Source organism: Mchenga conophoros, linkage group LG20, assembly GCF_057382185.1.
Source record: "Mchenga conophoros isolate Kocher_MC1m ecotype Shallow Benthic linkage group LG20, M_conophoros_male_GT1.1, whole genome shotgun sequence".
NCBI lineage: Eukaryota > Metazoa > Chordata > Actinopteri > Cichliformes > Cichlidae > Mchenga > Mchenga conophoros.
The window spans coordinates 24,174,585-24,200,489 of NC_140545.1; the positions used below are offsets into that span (position 1 = coordinate 24,174,585).

General features: G+C 42.3%; 1 protein-coding gene across 1 annotated transcript in view; it reads right to left on the minus strand.

The window, feature by feature from the left end:
• Positions 1-25,905, minus strand: part of plxnd1 (plexin D1) — a 74,197-nt gene that overhangs the window by 11,642 nt on the left and 36,650 nt on the right. The window contains exons 12-26 of the mRNA XM_085260884.1: positions 25,514-25,671; positions 21,907-22,052; positions 15,576-15,681; positions 14,053-14,192; positions 13,471-13,650; positions 13,039-13,123; positions 12,588-12,860; positions 9,595-9,744; positions 6,996-7,110; positions 6,249-6,356; positions 4,569-4,681; positions 2,948-3,052; positions 1,774-1,904; positions 320-518; positions 73-219 (exon numbers count right to left, since the gene is read on the minus strand). Coding sequence (XP_085117010.1) covers positions 73-219; positions 320-518; positions 1,774-1,904; positions 2,948-3,052; positions 4,569-4,681; positions 6,249-6,356; positions 6,996-7,110; positions 9,595-9,744; positions 12,588-12,860; positions 13,039-13,123; positions 13,471-13,650; positions 14,053-14,192; positions 15,576-15,681; positions 21,907-22,052; positions 25,514-25,671 — 2,156 coding nt within the window. The remainder of the gene's footprint in view (positions 1-72; positions 220-319; positions 519-1,773; positions 1,905-2,947; positions 3,053-4,568; positions 4,682-6,248; positions 6,357-6,995; positions 7,111-9,594; positions 9,745-12,587; positions 12,861-13,038; positions 13,124-13,470; positions 13,651-14,052; positions 14,193-15,575; positions 15,682-21,906; positions 22,053-25,513; positions 25,672-25,905) is intronic.

Sequence of the window (25,905 nt, forward strand, 5' to 3'; positions counted from 1 at the left end):
ATTTGTAAAAATATGAGTTTGGATCGTCAGCATGACATTGTCAGCATGGCCTAATTAAATGAGATGTCAGACCTGTGGCTTGGCCTCAATATTCTCACGTAGCAGCCACTCCTCATTGAGGGTGTAGCGGGCTTTTCCTGTGATGGCGTCAATTGAGCCCTTGTTGATCTGCTGCTTGATTGCACACAGCAGCAGGAAAAAAGGCTCACCCACTGTTTCCTAAAGAATTTGCGAAAATCAAAGCTGCGGTAATTCCTTTTAATCAAACTTGTGTGAGTCATTAATTACTCTGCTGAGCATGCTTCTTTCCCATCCTCACCTTGAGGTAGCTATACATGCAGATGGACATCCAGTTGGTTAGCATTTTCTCCACTACGGACTCAGTCCGGCGAAGCATTAGTTTGGGGTTTTTGGAAGCCGACGCATCAATCAGGTCCACCAGCAGATCTTTCATGATACTGGTGTAGTACTCCAGCTTGCCATGGAGGGCGATGGTGAGCAAGGACGCCAGACTGCATCTGAAGGGTGAGAAAACAGATTAGCGGCTGAGACAGATGAGCAAAAACAGACTCTGGCAAACATGCCCTGTCAGTGTGCGGTCAGTGGAGATTTAAAAATAGCTACATTAAAAGAAGAACAACAATATTTGGTCCTCCCTTCAGCACCTGTGACAGCAGAGCCAAATAAAGGTTTGATCTAATGCAGGGAGTGTCTGAGTCAGTACCAGGGGTGCAGGGGATTTCCCTAACAAAGCCCCTCTAATCCATCACAAAGAGGCTACATCACTCAGTAAGTGCTGATGTTGTGCTGGGAAAAGGATGTGGTCTTGCCGCTGGAATTTCTCTCTGATTCACAATGACAGCCCAGTTTTAGGACATCAGGAAAAAACAAAACAAGTAACACTGATATATGTCCGTATATTTACAAAGCTGGAGCAAAAGGTTTTCCACAAGCTATATGCAACAGATAGAGAGAAAAACCTACAGCCTTAACCATGGTCTTGTGTCCTGTGAAAAACTCACTATACATTTGTTTTTAGACCACAGCTTCAGTTTTAATGTTAAGACTGATTTTACACTGAATGTTAAATTGGTAAGTCAGAACTTATTTAATAAGTTAAGAAAACGGATGGATGGAAAAAAGGAAGGACTGATAAACTTTGATCTATTAAATGGATTAAACTTTAATATAAGCTCATTGCAGGCACAACACCAGCGTAATGAAGCCAATACAAAGTGCCAAAAACTAGAGTTCAATGGCCACTTAAGGCTGGCTGCAGAAATGAGTCAATCTCAATACACTACTATTTTAAAATGCCCATGTTTACACAAGAAAGAAGAGCATATGTAAAGTCTGGCACAAAAAACATTTTGGTCTTAGTATGTAATTATTAGGCTGTTATAACTTAAGCATCATTAGAGACTGTTATTTTCTGGTATCTACTATCTACTATTTGTGGTGTTGTCCCTTTTAGGAGGCATAACGTGGAATACTACGTGGCTAAAAATGATGTGTCAGGATAAAAGTATTTAATTTTTATGCTACTTTCCACTTATTAAGTTGTATCTGTGTCTGTGCAGCGCACTCATACATGGAACCTGCTTATTAATCAGCCTTGTTCACCATTCTTCACTTCAGTTGTTTGCGGTGTGGTCTTTCACTTTATCTTATTCAGTATGGCTCTCTGAGAAAAAAATGTTTCCTACCCGTCTACTTGACAGCAGTTTTTCTGTGTGTAGTACAAATGAATGTAGCTGTAAGAGAAGCAGTTACCTGTCCCGCACAGCAAAGTCTTTCTGCTGCTCCAGGGCATGGACGAACGTGATCAGGAAGTGTTTGTTGTTGAGGAGAGTGGAGAACAGAGTGATGCCCTCTTCTATGTTAGGCCTTGTTGTGTTGGTGGCCTGATGACAGAGGGGAGATTAAACAGTTATGTCTCTACATGACTTCACCTTAACTGGATTACACACCTGCTGCGTCCCCCCTAATCTACTTCACCTCCTCTCATCTTGAGTGACCCATCCACCGAACACTTCATCTTTCTATCACATCTCCTCCCCGTGTACCTTCAGGCACCTCCCACTCTGGTTTCCTCCACACTATCTGCACGTCCTGCTCCAGTCTCTTACTGCGTGTGATAGTCTCTAAATGTGCCGAGTCGACTTAATGAGTATGGCCTATCTATGAGTGCGTCTAAAGCAGCCGTGTGATGAAGTCTTCCCTCTGGACTGCAGCCATATGGTGTGGTTTGCAGCCTGACAGAAGGAGAACAGGGGTGTCCATTAAGATAAATGCCCGCCTATGAGATTTATTTGCTGTGACCTGGAAAACACTTCCTGGGAAGACAATGTGGATCCAAGGCACTTCATCACTGTTAGACAGGCTCCCCCGGCTGCCGACCCAAAACTAGCACTGCAGTCTTTACTTTCTCTCGTTGTAATGTGCGCATGCATGTGCTTTCACTTTCACCACACATTCTCACAAAGGTGTGTGAAAATGCACGCCCCCCTCTTTTACTCTCTTTATAAGTCTTGCTCTCGTCCATCCTTACACACACACACACCTACACACACACACCACCCACTAGAGATCTATTTCATTATAAAGCATACTGTGAATTTGTCCAAGTGCCTGTAGGAAGTGTGTCTACAGCCTACTATCAACTTAGCGGGAAGCGCGTTCATTAACAAGCTAACATTTGTGTCCTTTGAAACACCTGAATGACATGCATACATAATGCGGGTTCACACAGACAGTACAGTGGCATAATCCAGACACAAACTTCGCAACCACAGGAAGGAAGGGAAAGAAAAATCACAATACGCACAACAACCTTACCACGAAACCTTAATAAGCTTCAGCGTGACCCAGTTGAAAAACAAGAAAGTGAAAAAGCACTTTGGCAGGAGAAAGCCTAACCTAACAACCTAATGGCTTAACCCCTCACCTGCCAATCCTGCAGCAGCGGGTGGGTCTCTGGTAAAGCTCGAGGCCCCAGAGCATCATTCTCGTAGACAGGTTGGACCAGACTTTTCTCGTAATCTGAGCACATCTGAAACACACAATCACACACAGAAAACTGTCATAAAAAGTCTGCTGTAGTCATAAACACCGGAAGATAAACAGGGGAAACAAAAAGAACTGGCTTTTATGCGCTGGCAGTAAGTTTTGAAATCTGGAGGCAAGGGACAGAAATTCTTGAAAAGGTCCCGAATGACCATGAAAAGGAAACATGACACCGTGACACAAAACGTCATGATCCTTAATGGCTTTGGAGACAAAGTGGCCGAGAGCTAAGAGGCAGCCTTTCAACACAGTCTGTCATTTCAGGACAGCCACGTCTGGCTGGCACTCTAACTGTGTCTAAGTCTGTGTCTAACACTGTTTCGTGTGTGTGCGCGTGTGTAATCTCAGACAACCAGAAGCTCTCATGGAAAAACAAGAGCACAAAGGCTCATTTGCTGTCTTAGCAGACAAATATGACAGAACCCAGACTATGATACATGGACCTAATCAAGCTAATGTCACAGACTGGTTTGCTGACCTCCACAGCGACAGCCCTGAGCTTCAGATTTTGGTTGTGGCCATCTCGTTTATTCAAAGCCGGATGTGACGCAAAGGGTTGAGTCTGACTGAGGATGCACACCCGTATGGTAGAAACTTGTATCTGCTTTTTTTTTCCTGAAATGTCACCATAATTTACGGAATTAACATTATGCTGAGTTGCCTTGAAACTAGCGACTGATTATAAATCAAGGGAGAAGTAGGTCATTAAAAAAACCTACTGCACAATCTGGCCTCTTTTTGCAACCATACATCTGCTGGTATATACAAAAAAATCCAGCTTTATGAGTCTTTGCATCGGCTTCACTTTTCAGACCTGGAGGCTATGGCCAGCTTTTTTATACAGTCTGTGGGAGAAACGATACTGCAGTAGCAACACTGGAATTTATGTTTCCCTCCATGTAGCTTTTCAACACTCTCCTCCTCTCTTTTCCTTCCCAATAAAAAAACAAAAACCAAAAAAAAAAAAAAAAACACAAAACAGCGTCCACTGTCCACTGAAACCGACATGGCTGTCATTGCGCAAGATCATTTGTACTTGCAAAACAGCGTGGGTGTGTGAGTGGAGAAAAAAAGAAAACGATGTGTCTTTTGAGAGATCGGGGAGAAAGTTTCCATGTCACAGTGCCCGCCATTGTTCTGTCTCCTTGAAAGTCCATGCCTGTGGTTGGAAGACAAAGCCTGCTGAGCTGTGCCCGTCTGCACTGGTGGAAAAACACCCACCCACAGATAGACCCACTTCGGGGTGGATCGCACATCAGAAAAATGCTTACCTATAGAGAACATATTAACTGTCCTGCAGGGTGCCAGACTGAGCTACACCTCACTGGATTTCTGCTCTATGTTTAAAAGTTCCAAGGTGAATTTTTACCCTGCATATTACAAGCAATGACAAATGGGAAATGGGACATGCAGGGCAGAAATATTAAAACCCCAGTGAGAAAAATGGTATTGTCAATGTGCCAGTCGAAATCAGATAACAGGGAATAAATAGGGTTTCTCACCTTGGGGAAGAAGGTGCGTGTGACAAACTGTTTGTACTCCAAAAAGGGGATGCCCTGGCTGCGATTCAGTTCCTTGGTCAGGTCTGTCATGTCGGTCTGGAGTTCTGCAAAGCCTGAAGGCGCAAAAAAGAAAAAAATCCCCCCAAAACAAAACAAATGAGATTGAATCATGGGTACTGTTTGTACACCGTGGTTTCTTCCTGTTTCTGGCTCCTCGAGCTTCATTTGTTGCTAAGTAAAGTAAGCAAGAAATCTGTTTTCAGACTAATCCAGTAACCATCAATTTTCCCATCCTGCTGGAAGACTGGTTGATTTCACAGGAAGCTATTTTAAATCAAACACAGAATTATATCATTTAATTTCCTCCATCTAGTATCATCTTCTGGTTAAATACCAAATCCTAATCCTCTGATCTTTTTCCCCTCTCATCCTTTCTCCCTGCCAAACTGTGCAGCCCGTCACGACACGCAGGCAAATATTTACCAAACGACAATCAGAGCAGCCAAATCCAGTCTGAGGCTTTTATCCAAAACATGTGTACAGATCGAGGTTTACATGCAGTAACAGCATCAGCGTGTCCAGATGCTGACTCGAATCTGCATGGCAATGTTGTAGCCACTTTATTGGCTAGCATGTACCAGCAGAGGATAATGTTCACATGTAATGACACGCCAGAGATCTCTTTATAGAAAAGTGCATCCTGTTGCAGGATGAGAGACGTATTTGGGTTACAATGGCTGTTTCTTCAGACTGTGTTTGTGCAGAAAGAAGAGAATACTAGACCAGAGGGATTTAAAACATATTTCATTACACCGCCAGGTTATTTATCCTCCTGCTCGCTAAAGCATCGTCTGAATCAGTTCACACTGTCAGCTCCAGATTATAAGCAGCAGGCCTGAATACCAAACCTCCCCTCTGCCTCACTCTTCAGACAAATATCATGACACTCCCATTTGTGTAACCTGGAATATGTCAATTACCCATCTTCTTTAACCCTCTCCCCCTTTCGCCTGCTTTTATCACATCTTCTCAGCAAAAGTATCCAGTGCTTTGTTCACACTCACCCTGAACTCTGCCACAAATTTATCTGTGTCCTCTGACAAAATAACCTCTCCTCTCCTCCTCTCCCTCCCACGCTTCTGCTTCTCCTCAAGCTTGCGGCCCTCACTCCCGCTCCTATCGCTTCCTCCCTCCATTTTTCTTTCTCTATCCGTCCCCCCTATCTCCACACAATAAATCTGGGTGCTCAGATGTGGAGTGGCCTTCATACTGCTTTGGTCTAATGCCCTAGACACGCACACACACAGACACAAAACCAAACACAAACTCAAAGGTCTCGTTCCTATAGGGCAGAGGGAGCAGAGGCGATGTGGTCACTCAGTGTGTCTGTCTGTGACTGATCATTTGGCAGAGACTATGTTTTATGAGTCACGCTTACTAGGCACAGATCTGTCCACTGTTGTTTCTTTCTCGCACTTCAGACTAGAAAACCTCAAAAACAAATATACTTTTCTGCTCGCACGCGCACACAAACACAGATATACACAAACAAGTGTGGTCAACATTTCTGTCTTCATGCAAACTTATTTTTTTTTCAAAATCGCTATCAAAAGTGACTTTGATAACAAAGTTTGTACTGGTGCGCTCATGTGTGTGTGTGTGATGTTCTTATAAACACACCTTTACGGATCTCCTCTCTGATCTGGGACTCCATCTCCTCCATTTGGAGTAGCGTTTTCTGCCAGTAGCGTTCTGCCCTTCGGCTCTTTGTGCAGTACACTACCAGAGCTGAGAAAAAAAAAAAAACAAAACACAAAAGAGTGAGAAAAATACAATGCAACTAATTTACAAAACAACTGCTGTTATCACACACTGTCAACTTCCTGGAAATAATAACAGGGTCAAAATGGGACTGAGAGATTTTCGAATGGATGAAATTATTTTCGTGTTTTTTTAGCTTTTATGAGCTCGTGGAAAAGACTTTGTGCCAATGTTTTTCACAGTGAGAACACGGGACGTTAAAATGATTTACGCACTAATATTTCAACATTTATGTCACACCCACAAAGTCTGGCAAGAAAAGAAAGGAGGTTGGCTTTTTTTTTGGTTTTTTTTTTTAATATCTGAGAACAGATTCATACCGGGAAACTGTGTGAAAATCCACACTAACACCAATTTTCACCCATACACCTGCCCCAGAGACACACTCAAAGATTACAGTGTATACACACACACATAAGCACACAGATGGAGTAAACGGTAAGAGGAACACTGTGGTCTTTGTGCAATGGATACTGAAGAGGAATGAAGGGAGGCGCGGGAATCTATGACCCCCGAATTCCTTTTATCTATTTCCCATCTGGAGCACGCATTGCTATAACAGGCATACATCCATCACGTTCTGGTAAGTATGTGTACACAACTTACCCACAGTGCACAGCAGCAGCAGCACACAGCACACCACAATGGATACCACGATGGCCATCTCGCTGCCGCCGAGCTGCACTGTGGCAACTTTGCGTCGAAAGTTCCCCACTTGCACCTAAAAAGAAAAAGGAAATGACAAATGAAACTGGGTCAAGCTCCTTCAAAAATCGGCCTCCTCCATTGTTCTGTTTTAAGTTTTCCCTTCTCCTTCTATGGATTTTTCTAACAGCGTGACTGTCAACTATATCGCCTCAAGCCCAACATTTACTTTTGTGTTCTTAGAAGCTTATTTAACGATATAAAACATTAAATTCAAAATAAAAAACTTTCAGCTCTTAATCACTGCAAATAAAAATATACTCCCCAAAAAACAAGCTACCTATTCTATAATTATCTGACAATATGTGCATTTTAATATAACGCTTAAATGATCCCATCTCCATCTCACTAGTCCAGAAATTTGATAAAAATGCCCCAGCTGTCAGATCTTTTGAGTTAGATGTTGCAAAAAGCCAACTCTAAAGCTGTGCAAGCATGTTGAAATCCTAGCAGATGCACTTAGAGTAGTGGGAATATGAGCAAATGATGTGTAAAGATAATTATAGCAGCCCAAATGAGATAAAATAAAGGGATTGTTTAAAATGGTTTGCACTGATGAAGGAAGAGTGGCGAGAATTAAACCCCACTTCCTGGATAGTTGGCTAGGAAATGAATGGCTGGAGTCAAATTGTTGTCCCTTTTCCTGCACTACATTGTAACCCAGTAAGGTAATATCCAAAAAGGCAAAAAGAAAAAGTTGAAGGCAGAAGTTTGCAGAACACACAGTAATGAGCAGTAGATGCATTAAAACTTTTCTTTGTAACAGAGAGTGAGTAGAGTGCAACAGAAGCAGTTCTTAATGAGAACACAAGTTGCTGCAAACATGCACAAGCACATCATTTTTTTCTCCATAGGCACAGGTGCACATATGCAGAAAAAAAAAATTACACACTGTAGATTTTGAAAAATGGTCTCTCGCTGCAACGAGTCACCCAGTTCAGTCTAACCCAGATGTGACAAGAAAAGAACTTTCACTTCTGCCTTCTGATTAGTCAGCAGGGTCTCTCTGGTCCCTGCTCACATCATTCCCGCTCCTTCCCCAATCTGAACATATTTAATGAAAAGAGACGGAGATAAAAAAGCCTCCAATCCTCAGACCAAATCCTTCTTACAGTGGTCTTACTCTAACGGGGGGAAGCTGGCTCACCGGGCTCCCTCATTTTCACATTCCCTCTTGCTCTTTCTGTTCCAGACATTTATTTACTCAGACCAGCCAGAGGAGGCCTTCTTCCAGAGGTTGCAACAGCCAGGCCTGGTGTAATGGAGGGGAAAATGCCATTGTTCCATGTTCCTGTTTTGCTTGGGGTACAAAAACACTGCTTCCCCACATCCACTTCTGCAGCACTTCAGAGCCAAGCACAACACAGGCGTGCAAAAATAGATCTTCCACCAAAAGTAAGTGAAGTAACACAAATGGCCACGAGCTATGCGTCACCCCAACATGTATGCATTTATTCAAATGTGCCAGCACAAAGGAAAATGTACTTGCACTCTGTATTTATGCCCCTGTCAAATGCGCTTGCAAATCATCCTCAGTGCTCGTGTGCAGGAAGCAGACAGCCCACCCATTTGTGTTATGACATCTTATCTGACCCTTGCCCTGACTTTATGTGTTTGCTAATTGCCAGTGTTTATTCTGAGACATCCTGAGAGACAGATGGGGGTGGAGGTTTGCTTGAGCAAGCCACAGGTACACAAGGAGAGACAGACAGAGAAGGAAGGAGAGGCTTTACTTCTATTTTTGTGTCAAAGTGGGGAAACGCTTCTTACAGTTCACCTCAACCGTGGCAGAGAACGACTAACATATGTTTTCTGAGCTATTTCAGCAAACCACTCGCAGTTTGGCTCATATTTAAATATAGATGAATGCTTTCCCCCTTAATAGAGCCCTATCGAAACAGACCAGAACGGATATCTACAGATGGGGAAGAGAGATGGGTAGGAAAAAGAGGGTCTGGTTTTATCAGGACTGCTCAGGGCTTAGCCATGTCTTGATTAGGGCATTTAATGGAGAATGAAAGAACCAGGAAACAAAAAACAAAGACACAAGTGAAGAGTGAGATCATCGCTGACTCAGAAGTTTTTGGGATCAGTGTGAGCAGTCTGTGCAATATATGATAGAAGAACTGATAAAAGATTAAAGACATGAACAACAGTTGGCAAACACATAACTATTTGTTGTGGCACAGAATGACAACTAACCACCCCCAACTGACTACTATTTCATGATGGAATGAGGAGCGACTACAACCCATTTATAATGCATGTAGAGTGGCACACTCACAAATGACTTGCAGAGCACGCATTCAGATTTTTGCAGATAAAATCCGTTTCAGTGTGCATCACAGGTGGTACAGATTCTGACTAAATGCTTGGCTTGAATACCGTGTAATATTTGGTTGAAACTCTAAAATTATCGAGGTCCAGGCAGCAATATTTTCAGCACAAGTCTGAATTGTATATTTGCATGTTATAGTGTTTTACAAGGTTTAATACTTACAAAGACAGGAAGCTCCCTTTCGCTGGAGCTGGATAGTCCATTGATAGTGCAGTGGAACAGCTGGTCATTGTGAAAAGTGATGTTGCAGGGATAGGAGCCAATCATCACTGAGTATTCCTCCGGCATCAGCTCCAGATCGCTTGGTACTTTCTGTGCCAGAAACGAATAAAAACAGCCGTCAGCCGGTCAGGAGTAAGATAGCAGAGGGGCCTACTTCGAACAAGCGCAGATAACATTCACGAAGAGATTTACCCCACACATACGTGCAGACACATAGGCATTCTAGTGTGCACGCACAGAAACCGAGCCGTAGCAGGCCTGTCATGCAGCTGTCATGCAGAGAAAGGCAGCGGGAAACTCATCCAGTTTGGGCTAGAGTTCAGCTCGAAGCACAAAACATTCCCACTCCCCCTCTCACATGGCCAGAAAAGTTTCTACAAACAAACCCGATCACGGTCATCCCTGTCTGAGCCCAGAATAACATTCTCAGGGCCTTTACAGAAGCCTTTTGAAATAAGATGCATGGACAATGTTTTCCAATCAGTCTAACTCTGCTGCTTCCATTAAAGCCCGGAATTTCACTGCTTAAATAGACGCTCGTCTGATTTTACACATGAAGTGTGATTTCACTGACTCAGGAGGTGTAGCACTTAGCTTATTTAAAAAGCAGCACAATATCTTCCGAGGATCTAGTGAAGGATTTTTAAATGCTTAAAAATTTATAGTAGGGATCAGGAGAACTCACTTTACAGATGGTGGGCACTGAGTTTGAAAGATTTTTATCAGGCATGACAGAAATGAAAGATGTCCTTCACTTCCAATATGGTAATTTCTTGATTTTGAAGCTTGTCCCGTGTTAGGACCTAAGGCTCAGATCACTTGCACAATGCTAATTACATGTTAATCTTCATTACTTCTTCTTCTTCTTGTTTTGGCTGGTGTCTTTAAAAGTCACCATAGTGGATCATCTTCCTCTTGCACAGCAATCCCCTGCATGTTGCCCTACAGTACATCCATGAACCTCCTCTGAGGTCTTTTTTCAACATTCTTTGTTCAGTTTACCCACTATTACTCCTCCATCTCAACATTCCTGCTCAATCTGACCTGTCCCTAATTATTCCCATTATTTAGTAGAGTCTCTCACATATCGTCAAAATATCTGAAACTCTTAGACTAAAGTACCCTTTTTAACATGCATAACATAAAATCTAGTTGTCTGTTCAAGGGTCACGGTGGTTAAGCGGTTAGCATTTTTACTTCAGGTTCGACCCAGGCCGGGTCTCTTCTGCAGGTTCTGCCCATGTTTTGGTTCCTCCCCTACCAAAATCATAATGGGTCCGTGCTGTCTATGTTGGCCCAGAAGACTCATGCAAAATAAATTCTTAATCTGAAATATTTTACTAATCAGTTAATTAAGGGTTAATGAGTAATGCAAGAAACGTCATTCCACCAGAGTTCAATAATAGTTTTTCTAGTCAGGAATGTAGAAACTTCAGTACACAAAGATCAGACACAGATGATTAAATCGGCTGTAAAAAGTCTAGCTGCATTACTTCAAGTACTTTATTTGAAAGTAGAAATCCAGTCAGGAACAGTCAGGAACGAACTGTAATCTTGCCACAGTGAGCTTTACTGTGAAACAACAAAGAAGAATTTTAATATTCATCTTTGGGCACTAACTCCAAGGTTTGTGTATGATTGCATGACTCCTTGTGTTTCTTGTGGTTTTACTTTTTACTGTGTCACAGCCTTCTCTGTAATTAATTTGCTATGTACAGTGTTATTATTACTAATAATAGACTAACCTACAAACAGAGAGACGTACAAACATATGAGCCTTTTTGTATGAAATGGCAATTTCCCTTCAATATAAGAATGACAAGTGAGGAAGTATGCGTGTGTTTATCCCCAGCGTGCTTCCTTGTTTTGATTACACCCTTAGGACACTGTTCTGTCCCCACTGCAGATTGCAGCCCCCTGGGTCTCTGTCAACAAATGCTTCCTTGAACAAACACAACACACACACATCATACACAGACACAAAAAGCATCAAGCTATCACACCAATATGTTTGAGCATATTCTAAGAAATAGATTTTTATAACCCCAATATGCACAAGATTTTCACACGGAAACTAATAGAAAAGGCCAAAACAATGGATTCAACAGGCCGAAAACAGAATAAAGGATAACAAAACCCACCCACATTCCAGCTCAGGTTCTTAATATAGGCTGGCTAACAAGCTCCCTATTAAACAAACACATTTCTCTTCAGCCTCTCTCTCCCATTCAGCTCCACCACGAGTGGAATCCATCTTCCTAAATCAAACAGGAAACAACAAATGAGTCGACCATGTAGATGGGCTGAACCCGGCACACACCGACACATAAAGAGGAAGCTGCGTCGTGTTCAAACTTTCCTGTCTGCGCTGTTAGTATGTGCATTTTTTTACGGTGTCACAGCCAGAAACCCTCTAGGGTGATGAATTCATGCAGACAGGTGCTTAGATAAGCCAGAACGTGGAACATGGGACCTCCAACTAAACAAAGCCCCCCTTCCCCCTTAGACCTGCAACATTAGAAGTCAACACATTACAGGGGACAGAGCCTTTGAAGTGTTTTATATGCCTCTGGTTTATGTGAATATGAATAAAGAAACAGTCAGCTCTGTCGGCTCATAACAGTGGGGGCATTCAGGTTTACAGCAGTGATGCTTTTGAAACCACAAAACAAGCCAGAAAATAGCATCACTAGTTCAAGGAGTAGAGTAAGTATTTCATTTTTTTCAAAGCTCGCCACATAACAACATAAAAGGCCTGATGTCTTCTGATGGTACCTTTAAGTCTGACCAGCTTTTTGATGAAATAAAGTTAAAATGCAAATTATTTGTGTGGAAATGTCTGTAGGGACTGGCAGACTTCTGGGGATTTCTGAGGATCTTTTTGTAGACCAGCACAAAGTGAAGCATGAAAGTGATTGAACAGTGTCGCTCACATTGATGATGAGTGTCAGCTGCTCCCCTGAATGGTGTTTGATTAGCTTCTCCTTGTTGGCGGTGAAGAACTGAGGATCCTCCACATATTCCAAGGGAAAGTGACCTATGTGAGGTTCCTCCTCTTCTTCTTCGTCATCGGTATCAGACGAGAAAGGCGGCCTGTCATTCGTGTAAAGGACTCCATTCAGCAAGAACTGCACTGAGGTCGGCTGGGATTGGTTGGATGGAGGAGAGCGGCAGGCAATTGTGGAGGGGGTGAGCACTTCACACTGCTGTAGAAGGACCAGAGAGGACAACAGTTACTTACTTTGAACCAATAATTTATTTGTGTCTGCATGTTTATGACTACATCACAGGAGAAAATAATTATTTTCTAGTGAATCCCAAGATCCCACACATCTGACTGAAAGCGTCAAGCAAAATAAATGAGGAAATAATTAGGATACTCACTGAATGTCCAATTCCCACCACCTGCATGGTGACACTCTGTACCAGATCAAAACCCTGGCCTGTCACTGTGATGTTCCTGCCACCACTGTGACACACACACAACAGAGAGTCACATCTCAGCTGCGACAAAAAAATGTGTCAAATTCATACTGACATGCAAATACTTTGGGACCCTTCTCCAACACGAGACAGAGACAGGACAAGATAATAAAGCACACCAGTTTGAATACACTGAAAAGCCTCACATGTCCTCAAAAACATGCCACTGCCCTGTCACACTGAAGCTGTGCAATTTAGAGAACAATAGGAAGAAGACACTGAGGACAATATTACAGTAATGACTTATGCCTGTGACTGGGAATGCGAGGAGAACTCCAAAGTATTGCATGTGGAGATTTTTAATCCTTGAGATGTGTGTGGTGGTATACGTACCTGCGGAAGCTCATTTTGGGGTGGATGGAGGTGATAGTGGGGTTCCTCTCATAGGTGTATGTGGTGCTAAGCTCTGGACCCTCACAAGTTTTGTTCTCAAACTCTACACACACTGTTACTGGGTCAGTGTGTGCCTGTGAGGCAGGAGGCATGATGCATTCAATTGTTCGAGCTGTTTTCCTAATAAAAGAAAGAAAAGAAAAACAGGTAAACGGTGTAACCTCAGAACTTGCAATGTCTACAACTGTTTAATCCCCAAAATACTTCCAATTACAATTGAAGTCATATTGGCAGAGTTGCACAGAAGTCAAAAATCTGTTTTGGAAAGCATTAGGGATACAGGTAAAGGTGCTGAATTTTATGCCGGCTTCACTGTGCAGCCTGAATAAATAATTACTGTGTAGCTGCATTTGTTATCAGCTACAGAAAAGGGCGCTATTAATATGGGCAAAGCAAAGAAAGCTATTTAAATCCTTTGTGGTTTATTGGTAAGCATTCAAAGTCACAGAGAGTTTAGAACCACTTGAAATTTGGCCAGCTTAACAAAAGTTGCAGAAACTGCTTGACGAAAGTCGCACTCACTTAGTGATAATGCATTCCTGTGTTGTGTTGACCTTGACTTTAACCTCAGATCCAATGTTAAGGTGTTCCCCATTGATGGTCACTTTGGTTCCTCCAGCACGCAAGCCCCGCTCCGGCTCCATGGACAGTAGCTTTGGGATCTGCATGCAGAGGAAAGATATGGGACACTACTAACAAGAAATCACATTTATCAGTAGAAATCTGACAGCTTCTGTCACTGGAAAAGACAGGCTTAGTAAAAACTGCGTTTGTGCTCTATGATGCCTTTCTTGACAACAAATAAAACCTTTCCTTATCCTTTGAGGTTTAAATATTACGTCTTTACAGATGGGCTGAGACAGCTGCTGACTATAACAATAAATTAGTGAGGAAAACTGTGAAGACAGCCCACGCTGCAGTATGTTAAAGTGCTGCTGAAGCCAACAGGCATTTAAGGCCCAAGTAGCAGGACAGCTGTACTGTACTGCGAGTAAGAAGCAATAATGTTCATGCATACGCATGAGAAACTTCATGCACACGTAATCATACATGCACAAAAGCACCTACACACAAATAAAAAGCCTCCTTGGGCGAAGATGAATATCCCTGTCCGGCTCTGCAGCTACCAGCATCAGCATTCCTGCTCTTTTCAAACTTTTTATCCCCGCCGTGAACCTCGCCTCCAGGGAAACCTCTTATCCTCACTGACAGGATTCACTTCCTCAGTGCACAGGGATGGAGCAGACCTATTGTGTATTTTTGTTTAGGAGGGGGCGTAAGGAGGCAGATGTTTCCGTCAAGAGGTTTGAGGAAGGAGATGCGGTAGAGGCACATATCCTGTCTCCAGAACTGCTTCCCCTTTCTCTCACATCTTCTCCTGCAGTAAAACACCTCCCGACACTGACCAGTTCTGAGATGGATAAGGAAGCTCAGGAGGAGGTCCAACAACAGTCCTTACTATGTTTGTCGTTCTAGATTTTAAAAAAATCCTTATGTATCAAGAAGGGTTTCAAGATTGGGATGATTTCTCTGTGGGATGACTCACAAGGAGATCTGTTTGTAGAAGCTCCAGACATGACAGCTCGTTCCAGCACTGGATTGTAAAAAAAATTCTTTGTCTATAAACAAAGAGAAACAAATGGCTTACATGGGTATTTCCACTGGGTGAATACTCTTAGAGACTGAGAGACTGTGTGGGTTGAGGTCAATTAACACAATGCTGGCCAGCTCGCCTCGTCCGGTGATGAATTCAGAGCAAGGGGACATTCCAACAATCACCATATTTGTTTTTTCTGGCATTCAATGCTGAATGACAATGGTGCTTAGCTTACAGCTCACATGGATGTTTGAAGATTCCCACACACTAGCATTCCTCTGAATCATAAAACGCATCTGTTAACACTTAACTGACACACATGGGGAGGCTTTCCCAGTGGGGAAGGAGCAAAAAAAAAAAAGGAGCATAGATGAAGAGTGTGGAGGAAGAGGCAGATAGAACAGAAAGCAAAAACCAGCAGGAGGGTGGATATCTGGAGAATACTCACTAAATATGAGAACGTCTCCTTTGACTTCCCCATCCCACTCTGCTCCACATCCACTTGGACAATATCGCTCCTGTTATCTGCAGCCCTCCCAGTGACACACACCAGCCTGGGGACAGAACACCACAACAGAGGATCAGTTAATAAAAGAGAACAATATGAATAACAAGCAAAAAAAAAAAAAAATGATGCTCACAATTTTAAATCAATAAACTCATTTGAAAAAAAAAAAGGAGTCGCTCAACTCAAATTGCAAGTGAGGGAAACCAATATAAGAATGAAAAAGGAGATCTCGACCTGCTAAACAAAGACACATAATTAATCTTGGGGAATAGTGTTATGAACTAATTCATCAATGCCCATTGCATTTACATAAGGGAATCCAATAAAGCCCTGGGATATCAGATATTAGGGGAAGTAAAGTTCAAAGCTCCTTAGACCAGATGTGTCTAACCACAGAGGAGATTAAGAAGCTGCCGTGGCTTGTACTCTTACCTCCTGGCTGTGATTATACCCTGTGCCATCAGTGCACACTCTACAGAGACGTCTCATATTAATGACATGGTGGTGTACTGAGGCACAGAGACCTACTGTTCTGGGACCTCACTGGGATAAATGTACCAAAGGGGGAACACAACCTTTATCGCCTCAAATGATCTCCTTCCAGCTTGACACCCTGTCGGTTTATTTAGTCAGGTGCCTGCTGCTACAGTGGTTATAAATTCTCAGCTAGCGATATATGATTGACAGAGGAGACCCATGGAATTTACATAAGTGCAGGAGCTGTGCTTAGTGTGGGAGGACCTGGCAGGACACACAGTAGATGCGGCTGGGCTGGGTCGGTCTAGGCTTGGCTGAGGTCAAGCTGTCGGGGCTTTCTAAATATCAAGCCTTAAACAAAGTGACATGTATTCTAGCATATAACAACCCTAATTAAAACAAATTTTCCCCTTTTTTCATAAGCCAGAATAGGTGTTAAAAGGAAACTAAAATAACCTGCAGTACCAACCATCTGTTGATAGCAGGGTCTACATTCATGCTCATTAATTACAGAAGCATCAGGTAAAGAATGCCATTACACTCAAATTACACTCCTCTCAGTTATGTGGCATGAGGGCAGAAGTGCACCTGTTTGGGAAAAAATGCATCGCTTCACATGCTCTAAATTAGAGAGGAAAGAAAAACAAGGACAAACAAAATGAAACATGACTATTCACAGGATCAAGCCTGAGGGAAATAAGAGAAATTGGAGCCTGAATCAGTCTCAACTTGCAGGGTAGCTTCAGGCTGGGAACTAAACTGTTATCAAAACTGTACATCATATCATATGATGTTTGCTATTGAACCATAATGTTGAGGATAATTCTGCACAGCAAAGACACAAAGTCATTTTTTCCTGTGAACTACAACACAAGGGGTTTTCTCAGCAGATAGATGCTATGATGAAGTCAGCCTGTACCATTTAAACTGAAACTAGGTGTGTCTCATAGTTTCAGGAAAGAGTTTAGAATCTTTCATAATCCGAACATGTCAAAAACATTTTAACATTGCCTTCAAACCTGCTCAATCTAAGCTGTCCCTCATCATTCCCATTATTTTTTAGTGCCTCTCACATATTCTAAAACTATATTTAATCCTGAGATGAAATTACCCCTTATAATGTCTATAACATCAGGTTAAGTTGCTTTTTCAAGGGTTAGACAGCATGGTGGCCTCTCTACCTTTGTCTCTGAACCACTCAGTTTGAGCCATCCCGCTCTCATTTCTAATCCTGTATATCCTGGTCACTCCCAATGAAAATCTTAACCTTTCTTAACCGATTCAGTTCTGCCACCTTCAGCTCCTCCTGTTCTTTTGTTATTACTACCATCTTATAACCACACATCATAGCGGGTCTCACTGCCTTCTTGGAAACCTTCCCATTTACTCTGGCTGCTATCCTTCTTTTACAAATCACCCCTGACACTCGTCACCACCCACTCCACCCTGCCTGAACTCTCTTCTTCACCTGTCTTGTACACTGTCCATTGCTTTGGATCCTCTCATTGAACACACTCTGTAATATTTGACTTCACACTGATAAAACACTGTAAAAAAACACCAACAAAATCTTCACATTGGAGAACCTGGAGCCAGGAAACTGCTGCCATTTTTGTTTACAAAAATTTATTTAAACAATTAACAGAATTATCAAAACAGATGTTGAATAATTTGGAATAATTTCCTGTTGATTGACTAATCAATGCAGCTCCACTCGAAGTATATAACAATAACTTCTTATGGCATAATTAAATTTCCACCAATTAACTCAGATGAATTATTTTTAATCTTCTGCTAAATTAGACTCTTGCCAGTTACGAGACAATTAACTTCTCAGAGCTAGTGTGGCAGCAGTGACAGTACTTGCTATATATCCCACAGTGCCAAATGAAACAGTGCAGAAGAAAACTATGCAGCCTCCCGCATACACAATGCATGTTGCAACACTTCCATGTTTAATTTTTAGATATGTACCAACGTGTCCAATGTTCCATCGATGTGCAATCAGATAAAAAAGCATAGAAGTAGACTTTTGTAAGATATGCAGATAATGTGGTGTGTGCATGAGGGTGTATGCTGGACGTGATGTTGATGTGGTGTGATTCTACTCAAAGGACAGGCAGACTCCCTGCAGGAGCGCACAGGGCCTGGGCTGACCTCTGCTCTATATTCCAGCATTGCCCCACTGTGGAGATATTACAGTCGGGAGGGCAACATTTGTTCTAGCACTGAGATGTCTCTAATCATTTCCCTCGAGTGGCTGCAAAATCATCAACAATCCAGTCCGTATGTGTCTGAATACAAGTGTTTTCTGGGGCCGAGCTAAATGGACACAGCGACGGCCACTCAAGGTTCGTATGAAAATGATGAAAAGGAAGGGCAGCATGGAGGACCTGAGCCAAACATCAAGTGAAGCACTTCAATAAATGAGGTGTGCTTAGACTGACTGTGCCATTAATTAACATGTTGACACTGGGTGAGAAGAGCATAGCCTCTCCAGTGCTGCACATTTTCCTTTTGGCACACAGATGTGAACTTTCACCTTTCAGCACACGGGCAGACACCTGTCTCAACAGTCGTGGTAAATGAGGTCACATGCACAGGTGTGTGTATGCTGATGAGTAGGCTGTGTATATGAAGAGAGCAATACTGACGGCTGGCAAGGTCTTATGAATGAGGGGAATTTGAAGCAGACCTTCCTGCTTCAGGGGTGTGGTGTGAATAGCTTTACATTGTACCTCAAAATGAAGTTGTGAAGGTGATGAGACAGGATCACTAATCAATCACCGGAGTGCCCCACAAGGAAGAAGTAGAAAAATGTCTGGTTTCGCATGCCTGCGCGTGTCTGTGCAAGTCAAATGTGCTGACACTGTCAGACGCACTGATGTGTTATGATTTGTCAGTGCCACTTCCAGCAATGACGACGTGCTGTCACAACAACCAGCCTTTGGAGCCAATAAGGAATGACAACATGGGATGAGCTCACCCCGGAGTGAAACGTGATTCGTTGTTTTCTACATGTGTGGTTTGGGGGGAATGTGTCAGGCAGTTGGAGTGACAGGTAAGACCCGCAGGTCACCCTAGAACTGGTCTTAATACAATGATTGGCTTCAGTGGAGCAAGACCAGATAAACAGTTCCATTCAGGGAACATTACAGATACGGAATGAAAGTTCGGATGTAATTGTCGAGTTACTGACTTTTCACTGAGTTCTGCTAGAGTCGGAGTCGGGCTCCTTCTGTCTCCATGGTGACAATGTGACGGTTCCTGAGCTTTGGAAGGATGGTGATGGAGCCATTTAAAATGAGAAGTGTGCTGCATAATAATATTTGTGAAAATTAGCCTCATGAATGCATGAAAACTGAGCCACACGTGGACAGTGGGTATTTTAATTTCATGATTGGTGGGCCTATATAAAGCAGATCTAATCACTGTCACAGATCTCTGTGATGGTGATTAATTAACAAGAGGAAGTTTATAAACTGCCCCCTCTTGGATTGTCTTTAAATAAAAGTTGGTCAAGCACAAAATAAAAAGTATGGATTTCCTCTGCTGCCCTTGATGGTCTATTTCTGTTTCTTTTCTTTGTAGCACGCCAAATAATAGACCATTTTCCACCTGACCTCCTAGACGTTAGAACTAGGGTTATCTGGCCTGGGATCAAAAACTTTTACGTTGCTTTCATTTATACATTTGGCATGTATACAATGAATCCATCTCTATCACTTTCATATGCTCTGGCTAATCTGTCGGTATCTAGAAATTTAAAACATTTTGCAGAAGAAAAGATAAAACCATTTTCAGTGCATTCTTTTTTCTGAGAATTTGAGGCTCAGGTGTAATTTATATTTCTAGTTGTCGCTAAAATGGCTTCGAGCCTTTATAAACACCTGGAGATCTGCTGGGCAAACTGTTTCTAACTCGTCACCGTGAGATTACCTACATTTCTTTCTTTTTTAAAAAACTTTTGTCCTATTGTGCAAAATTCTTAAGTCTGCCCTTATTTCTTAACATTTTGCTTCCAAGGAACCAAACTATAATGTAATGTTTTTAGCAGGCTTTGTGAAGTCTTCTCTTTACCCATTAGCTGCTGTTTATTCATTTTAACACTGACCTATGAGACATTCAAGCATAAAAAAGCAAAGAGCCTATTTTAAATTGTGTCTTCAGACACTCTGTTACAAGAACTTGGTTGTAAAAATGATTTTTTTTGTCAATTTTTTAAAATTTGAGCTTACAATAATATTGAAGGTAACACAATTTGACAGGCAAAAAAATAATACATTTTCAAGAACAAGCTGATTTCTAAAGCGACGTTAGACAGAAATTATCTGGAAGTATCTGAGAGTGATGTACAGCGTTTCCTTAAAAAATCTGAAGAAACTGAACAAGTAGAGAACAACAGAAGAAGTATCAGGCCTGCAAAATGATTTACAGCAGATGAGCAGCATCTGAAAGTCATGTTCTCAAGAAATAGAAAAAAAAAACAGGACCCAAGAGATGCATCTGGACTTTCAGTTCATTAAGCTACTGTTTGCTGAAGCCTCTCCGGAGGTATACTAGACTGAAAATCAGTGCAACAAATCTCATGAAGCCCATAAGACCGGTTCCAAATCTGAAATTTGGTTCAAATTGTCAAAAATATGTATGGAGGAAGTCAGGAGAGGGGCTCTGTCGTGGTTTAGCCTGTATTTCAGCCAGTAGTGTTACTTACAAAAGTAATCCAAAGAACAGCTTTGGATGTCTTTAAGGAACTATTGGGAACTATTCCTGAAACTATTGAAAAAAATATCAGGAAACTTGCTTAAGAGAGTTTAGGCTGTGGGGGAGCAAAAACATGCTTGTCTCTGGAGTCTTGGACAAAATCAGAATACCTGAAGAGAACCCATGCAAGCACAGAAAGAAAATGTAAACTTTACATACAAAAAGCACCAGCCCAGTCCATCGCAGGGCCAACACAGAGATAGAGACGTGCTAGAGACTTTGTTTCTAATAAGACATTTGCATTCTCATGTGTACCTATAACAGGTGATGTTTAAAAATGTTTGATGTTGCAGTCGATGTCTGAAAATGGCTTCTGTTTAGATAAATATGCTTACATGAATATTCTTTCCCACCTGGATTAGAGGGTTTTCAATATAGAAAAAAATATTTCCCAAAATCTTTTAAAGCATGGCACCCGTTTACTACTTTTTCATACTTTTCCCAGCTGAAGACATTCCAGTGTAATAGAGGTAGCTTCCACCATCCAATAAAAGTAGGCAGGTGTGACTGAATGATCTGATTTGAGGGTGTTTTAGCACACACAGTGTTCATGTCTGAGATGTCCATGTCAGGAGTCTTTCAGTAACAGTGAGAAATCTTTCCATCACTTGATCTCCGTGTGTGTCTATTTCAGCCTGCCATCCACCTGAACGCTCACCTGCCTGAAATCCTATTAGGTTACCATGACGACAGGTAATTGTCAGCTATCATCTCACAAGTCCTGACACTAACAATGGTGCATATTTCATCAGGGTTAAAAAAAAATAATAATAATAATAATATAAAAAAAAAATATATATATATATATATATATATATATATATATATATATATATATATATATATAGTTGGTGTACAGGGCAAGAAGTTCAGTTTTGTTATTTCAACATAGCAGATAATGTGAAAAGTAGTTAAATATATAAAAGATATAAACGAGACAAACTGATATGATTGAGCAAATCTACAGGGAGAGGCTGACATACACTGCAAACGTATGAATCATAATTCAGTTATATGTTGTAAAACTTACTCTGTGGAGACAGTGTAGAACTGAGGCAGCAGAGTACAGTTCACATCTCCTATAGAGACTCTCACTGCTTTAGCCCTCCTGCCCAGGTTCCTGCCCTGAACTGTCAGCAGGGTGCCTCCTTCCACTGGACCACTTAGAGGGGAAATCTGTCAGAGACAAAGTGAAAAAAGAAAATATGAGAGGGGAGAAAAAAAAGGCAGTGAAATTGGACAATAAATTAGAGCTCATAAGTAGATTACCGCCCTAAAAACACTCCACTAACGATGGGCGATAATGAATATGACAAAGAATTAGGAGAATAGAGGTGCCGTCTCTGATGCTGACATGGAGTGTGGCACACACACAGAGATAAGGGCCCATGTAAGTGTTCTTCTGCTGAAGACTGAGATCTAATTGAATAGACACACACTTTAGGTATACACACACACAAAGCAGACTCTTAACTGCGGTAGTCTGAGACTCTTCAGCCTCTAATCCTCTACAGCACATGCAAATAAAGAGCAGACTAAGAGCCCCCTTCACATCCCACAAGAGACAGAGAGAGCCGAGGTGTAGAGCACAGCAGAAAGGTGGATGAGTGGGGAGGCAATTTAGGGGACTGATTGTCGAGAGGAAAGTGAATGCTGATGGTGGTGGTGAGAGAGCAAAGCCTCAACAGGGGAATTAATGCACAGCACTATTCCCTTTCATCTGTTTTCCTGTGTCTGCTCTGTCAAATTCCTTAGTCCCATTTCTGCTGTTGTTCAGAGGCATACTCTCACGCATCATTTCAGCCCTCACTTTTGGTCTCTTAACTTTCCATTCTGGAGCCACAGAAAGAAAAGAAGAGGACTGTCACTTCTCCAGTCGCCATGAAAACTCAACTTTCTCAGATAACATCTCCAACGCCCAGACAGAAGCAATCTAGCATCATCTTGCCACTGTAGCATAGCTATCCCAGCAGTGCGCATGCTTTTCTGGATGTCCCTCTGGCTGAGCCGAGGTCACGGTGACCCCTCTGTGTTATTAGCCTGGCTCCGGCTCTATCTGAAACTGAGCTGAAAAATGAAAACAGCACTTCTGTTTGGTCTAGGTGAGAGGACAAGGCTCGGCCCTGCATTCAAATAATTCGAAACCCACAAGACTGACAGCACAGATAAATAAACCATATATTTCCTAGCTAAAATGGGAGGCGGTTGAGAAAAGAGTGAATGTGGTACTTTTATTATGGTGTGAAAACAAACTGTTGGAATCCAGCCCATTACTTACCGTATTTCTGTGAGATTTACACTGCAGGAAATGGTGCAAATGTTTTTGCGGTTATATTAAGGTTTCAGACATTAAGTGTGGCCACCCCGTGTCTACTTACACCAAGTATATATACTTCCTCTAACAAAAACATCACATTCTTTCACGCACATGTAATCCACAAACAGCATATAAATGCTTGTCCGCGCAGTTGTGCACACGCACACTGTAGTATGTCAGACAAACACAGAAAAGCAGCCGGCAATATGCAGTTATTTATTATCACTATGCGTCGTATAGCGCGTAGTGCGTCCCTGCGGTGCCATTGAGACCTGACAGCAACATCAGCTTGCATGCTGTTCATTTACACCTCTTACAAGTCTGTGAGTCCTGATTTACAGCGCAAACTCTGCCAGGCCTCCTGGGAGATCACAGGGTGTGAATGTGCCTCAGCAAAAAGCTCCAGAAGGAAAGCTGGAGCTTTTAAACAAAATTACTCCACATTCTCGTATTCAAATGAAACATGCTCCAAATGTACATGCATGTATATAAACCTGCACCAAACAAACCAGCTACCTAATGAAATCCACATGTTTTCCTTTTCATTTTTGGGGGGGGGATTGTTTTGAGGTCAGAGCTTTCATCTTCCTCTCCTCACTCGACTTCCTCTGCATCAGACTAATCAAGGAGGACGTGAGGACAAAAACAGGAAAAAGCTTCTCACTATACTGTACCCTTCTCCACCCTGTCTTTTGTCCAACTAGCTCTCCATCCTCTCTCCCAAACCATTTAGGTCTCACCCAAGTCCTTGTCTTCCTTTTCTTTTCATGTTGTGAGTGAACTATGTTTTGCAGTTCCTGTTTTGGTTGCCAAAGTACCTCTAATCAATGGATTTTTTTTTTTAATTCCTTGAACTAGTCTAGGTATGACATGAAAATAAAGAGCCCCTGGAGTTAATAATAAATGTCTCCATTGTCTTACGTCAATGAATTGAACAGAGCATTTTTCTCAATTAGGTGCTAAGTGGCAAAGTTTAGGGAATAATGAAATCCTCCTCTGTATTATTGATATTTTGGTGTGAGTACCTTGTGACAGAGATTGTACGTGACAAAGCCAGAGCGATGAAAAACATGTTTCATTATCTTAGCAGCACTGTCGCAAGGACTATATAACAAAGAGCTGCTGCAGTCTGAGTGTGTTTGAATGTTTGGGGAGAGCGGAGCTTTTTTTTTTCTATAAGCTGGAGGACTTGGGCTCTAACCCCTGTGGATTCTCTGGGAAAACACGGCTGCCAAAGCATTGCATCACTCACCCCACCGAACCACAACCCCAGTATCCTCTCTGCAGCCTGCTCTCCTGAGAGAGCCAGTAGGAGTGTGTGTGTGTGTGTGTATGAGAGAGAGAGAGAGAGACATGGAGTATTGCAACAAGAGTCTACCCACACATACTGAATCTCAGCCCAGCTAACTTCAGTCATGTAAGAAGTCCACATAAGTTAGACTCTCACAGAGCATCCTGTTAGTCACAGTATGCTGACAGCTACAAAGAATGAAGGATAATCGTGAATGCTTCAATATGGCCTATTTGTGTGACAGATTGTGGGCTTACGTGTGTGTATGTGAGAGAGTGTGTGTCTGCGCGCCTGCTTTGTTCTGCTTGCCGACCAGGTTTTATCTACAGGAAGTTCAGGCCGACTGAGTCTCATGTGAGCCATGCTTCCCATGACCGCCTACCAAAGCTGTGCTGATATAATGCTTGGTAGCGGCAGAAAAGGCTCGGAAGATGACTCTAAATAGGCTCCCATTACAGTTGGAAAAACAAATGAATACGATCATGCAAATGAGCTCCGCAAACCCTGGCAGTAATCATGATGACGTGACTGCAGTCAGATCCCGTGTAAGATAAATACTCCTTAATTCCTTTTAGCAGTGCGGTTTTTCTCTTGTTGTGGTTGCAAAATCTCAAGTCCCTCATGGTTCTGATTTGTTTTCCTTTTAGCCTTTGTGGTTTCATACATAAAGGGTCCTACACACATAGCTTTCATGCCCCAGTCCACATGGTTTGCTTATGTACAGCTGTTACATGGTGCAGAAGGTGTTCCCATGGCCTCCTGAGTCATTGCAGGTCGACTCATTTGGGTCTCCTGGGGTCTGTGGCTATGTGACTGTTAGTTTTATCACTGAATGAGCTGCTTTAATAAGGTTCAAACAAAACCTTAGCAGCTGATCCTGGACTGACAGACAATCTGGGTTGCCAGACCATGTGAGTGACCTCATGATTTACCATTACATGGCCTAAATACCATAGGTGTGAGGGATGCAGGAGGATGAATGCAAGCATTTGTGGCCCAAAGTCCTGCACGTTTAACCCCTGAACTTACCTCATGGATCTCAGGATTAGGACACTGATCCCTGATTGGCTGACATTCATCCCTTGGCTTGCAGATGCTGTCACACCAGCCACAGAGGTGTCCCTGATCCTCCCGACCCCAGCACTGGGAACAGTCCGAGCTACCCACACCACAGTTGTACACTTCCACTAGATGAATATGGCATATAAGGGAGAGACATAGAGGCAATTACTACTGTGAGAAAACATTACTGAACTCTGTTTGCCTTGACTGGTCAACTTAATGTACACTCTTCAAGGTATTTTCTTTTAGAGCTTTTATGAAGCTATGGGCTGCGTGCCCTAAATAAATAGCATAGGGAGTTAGAGGATGATATATTCACAGCTATAAAAATAAACCAGTAAAAAAGGAGAAAGAGCTAG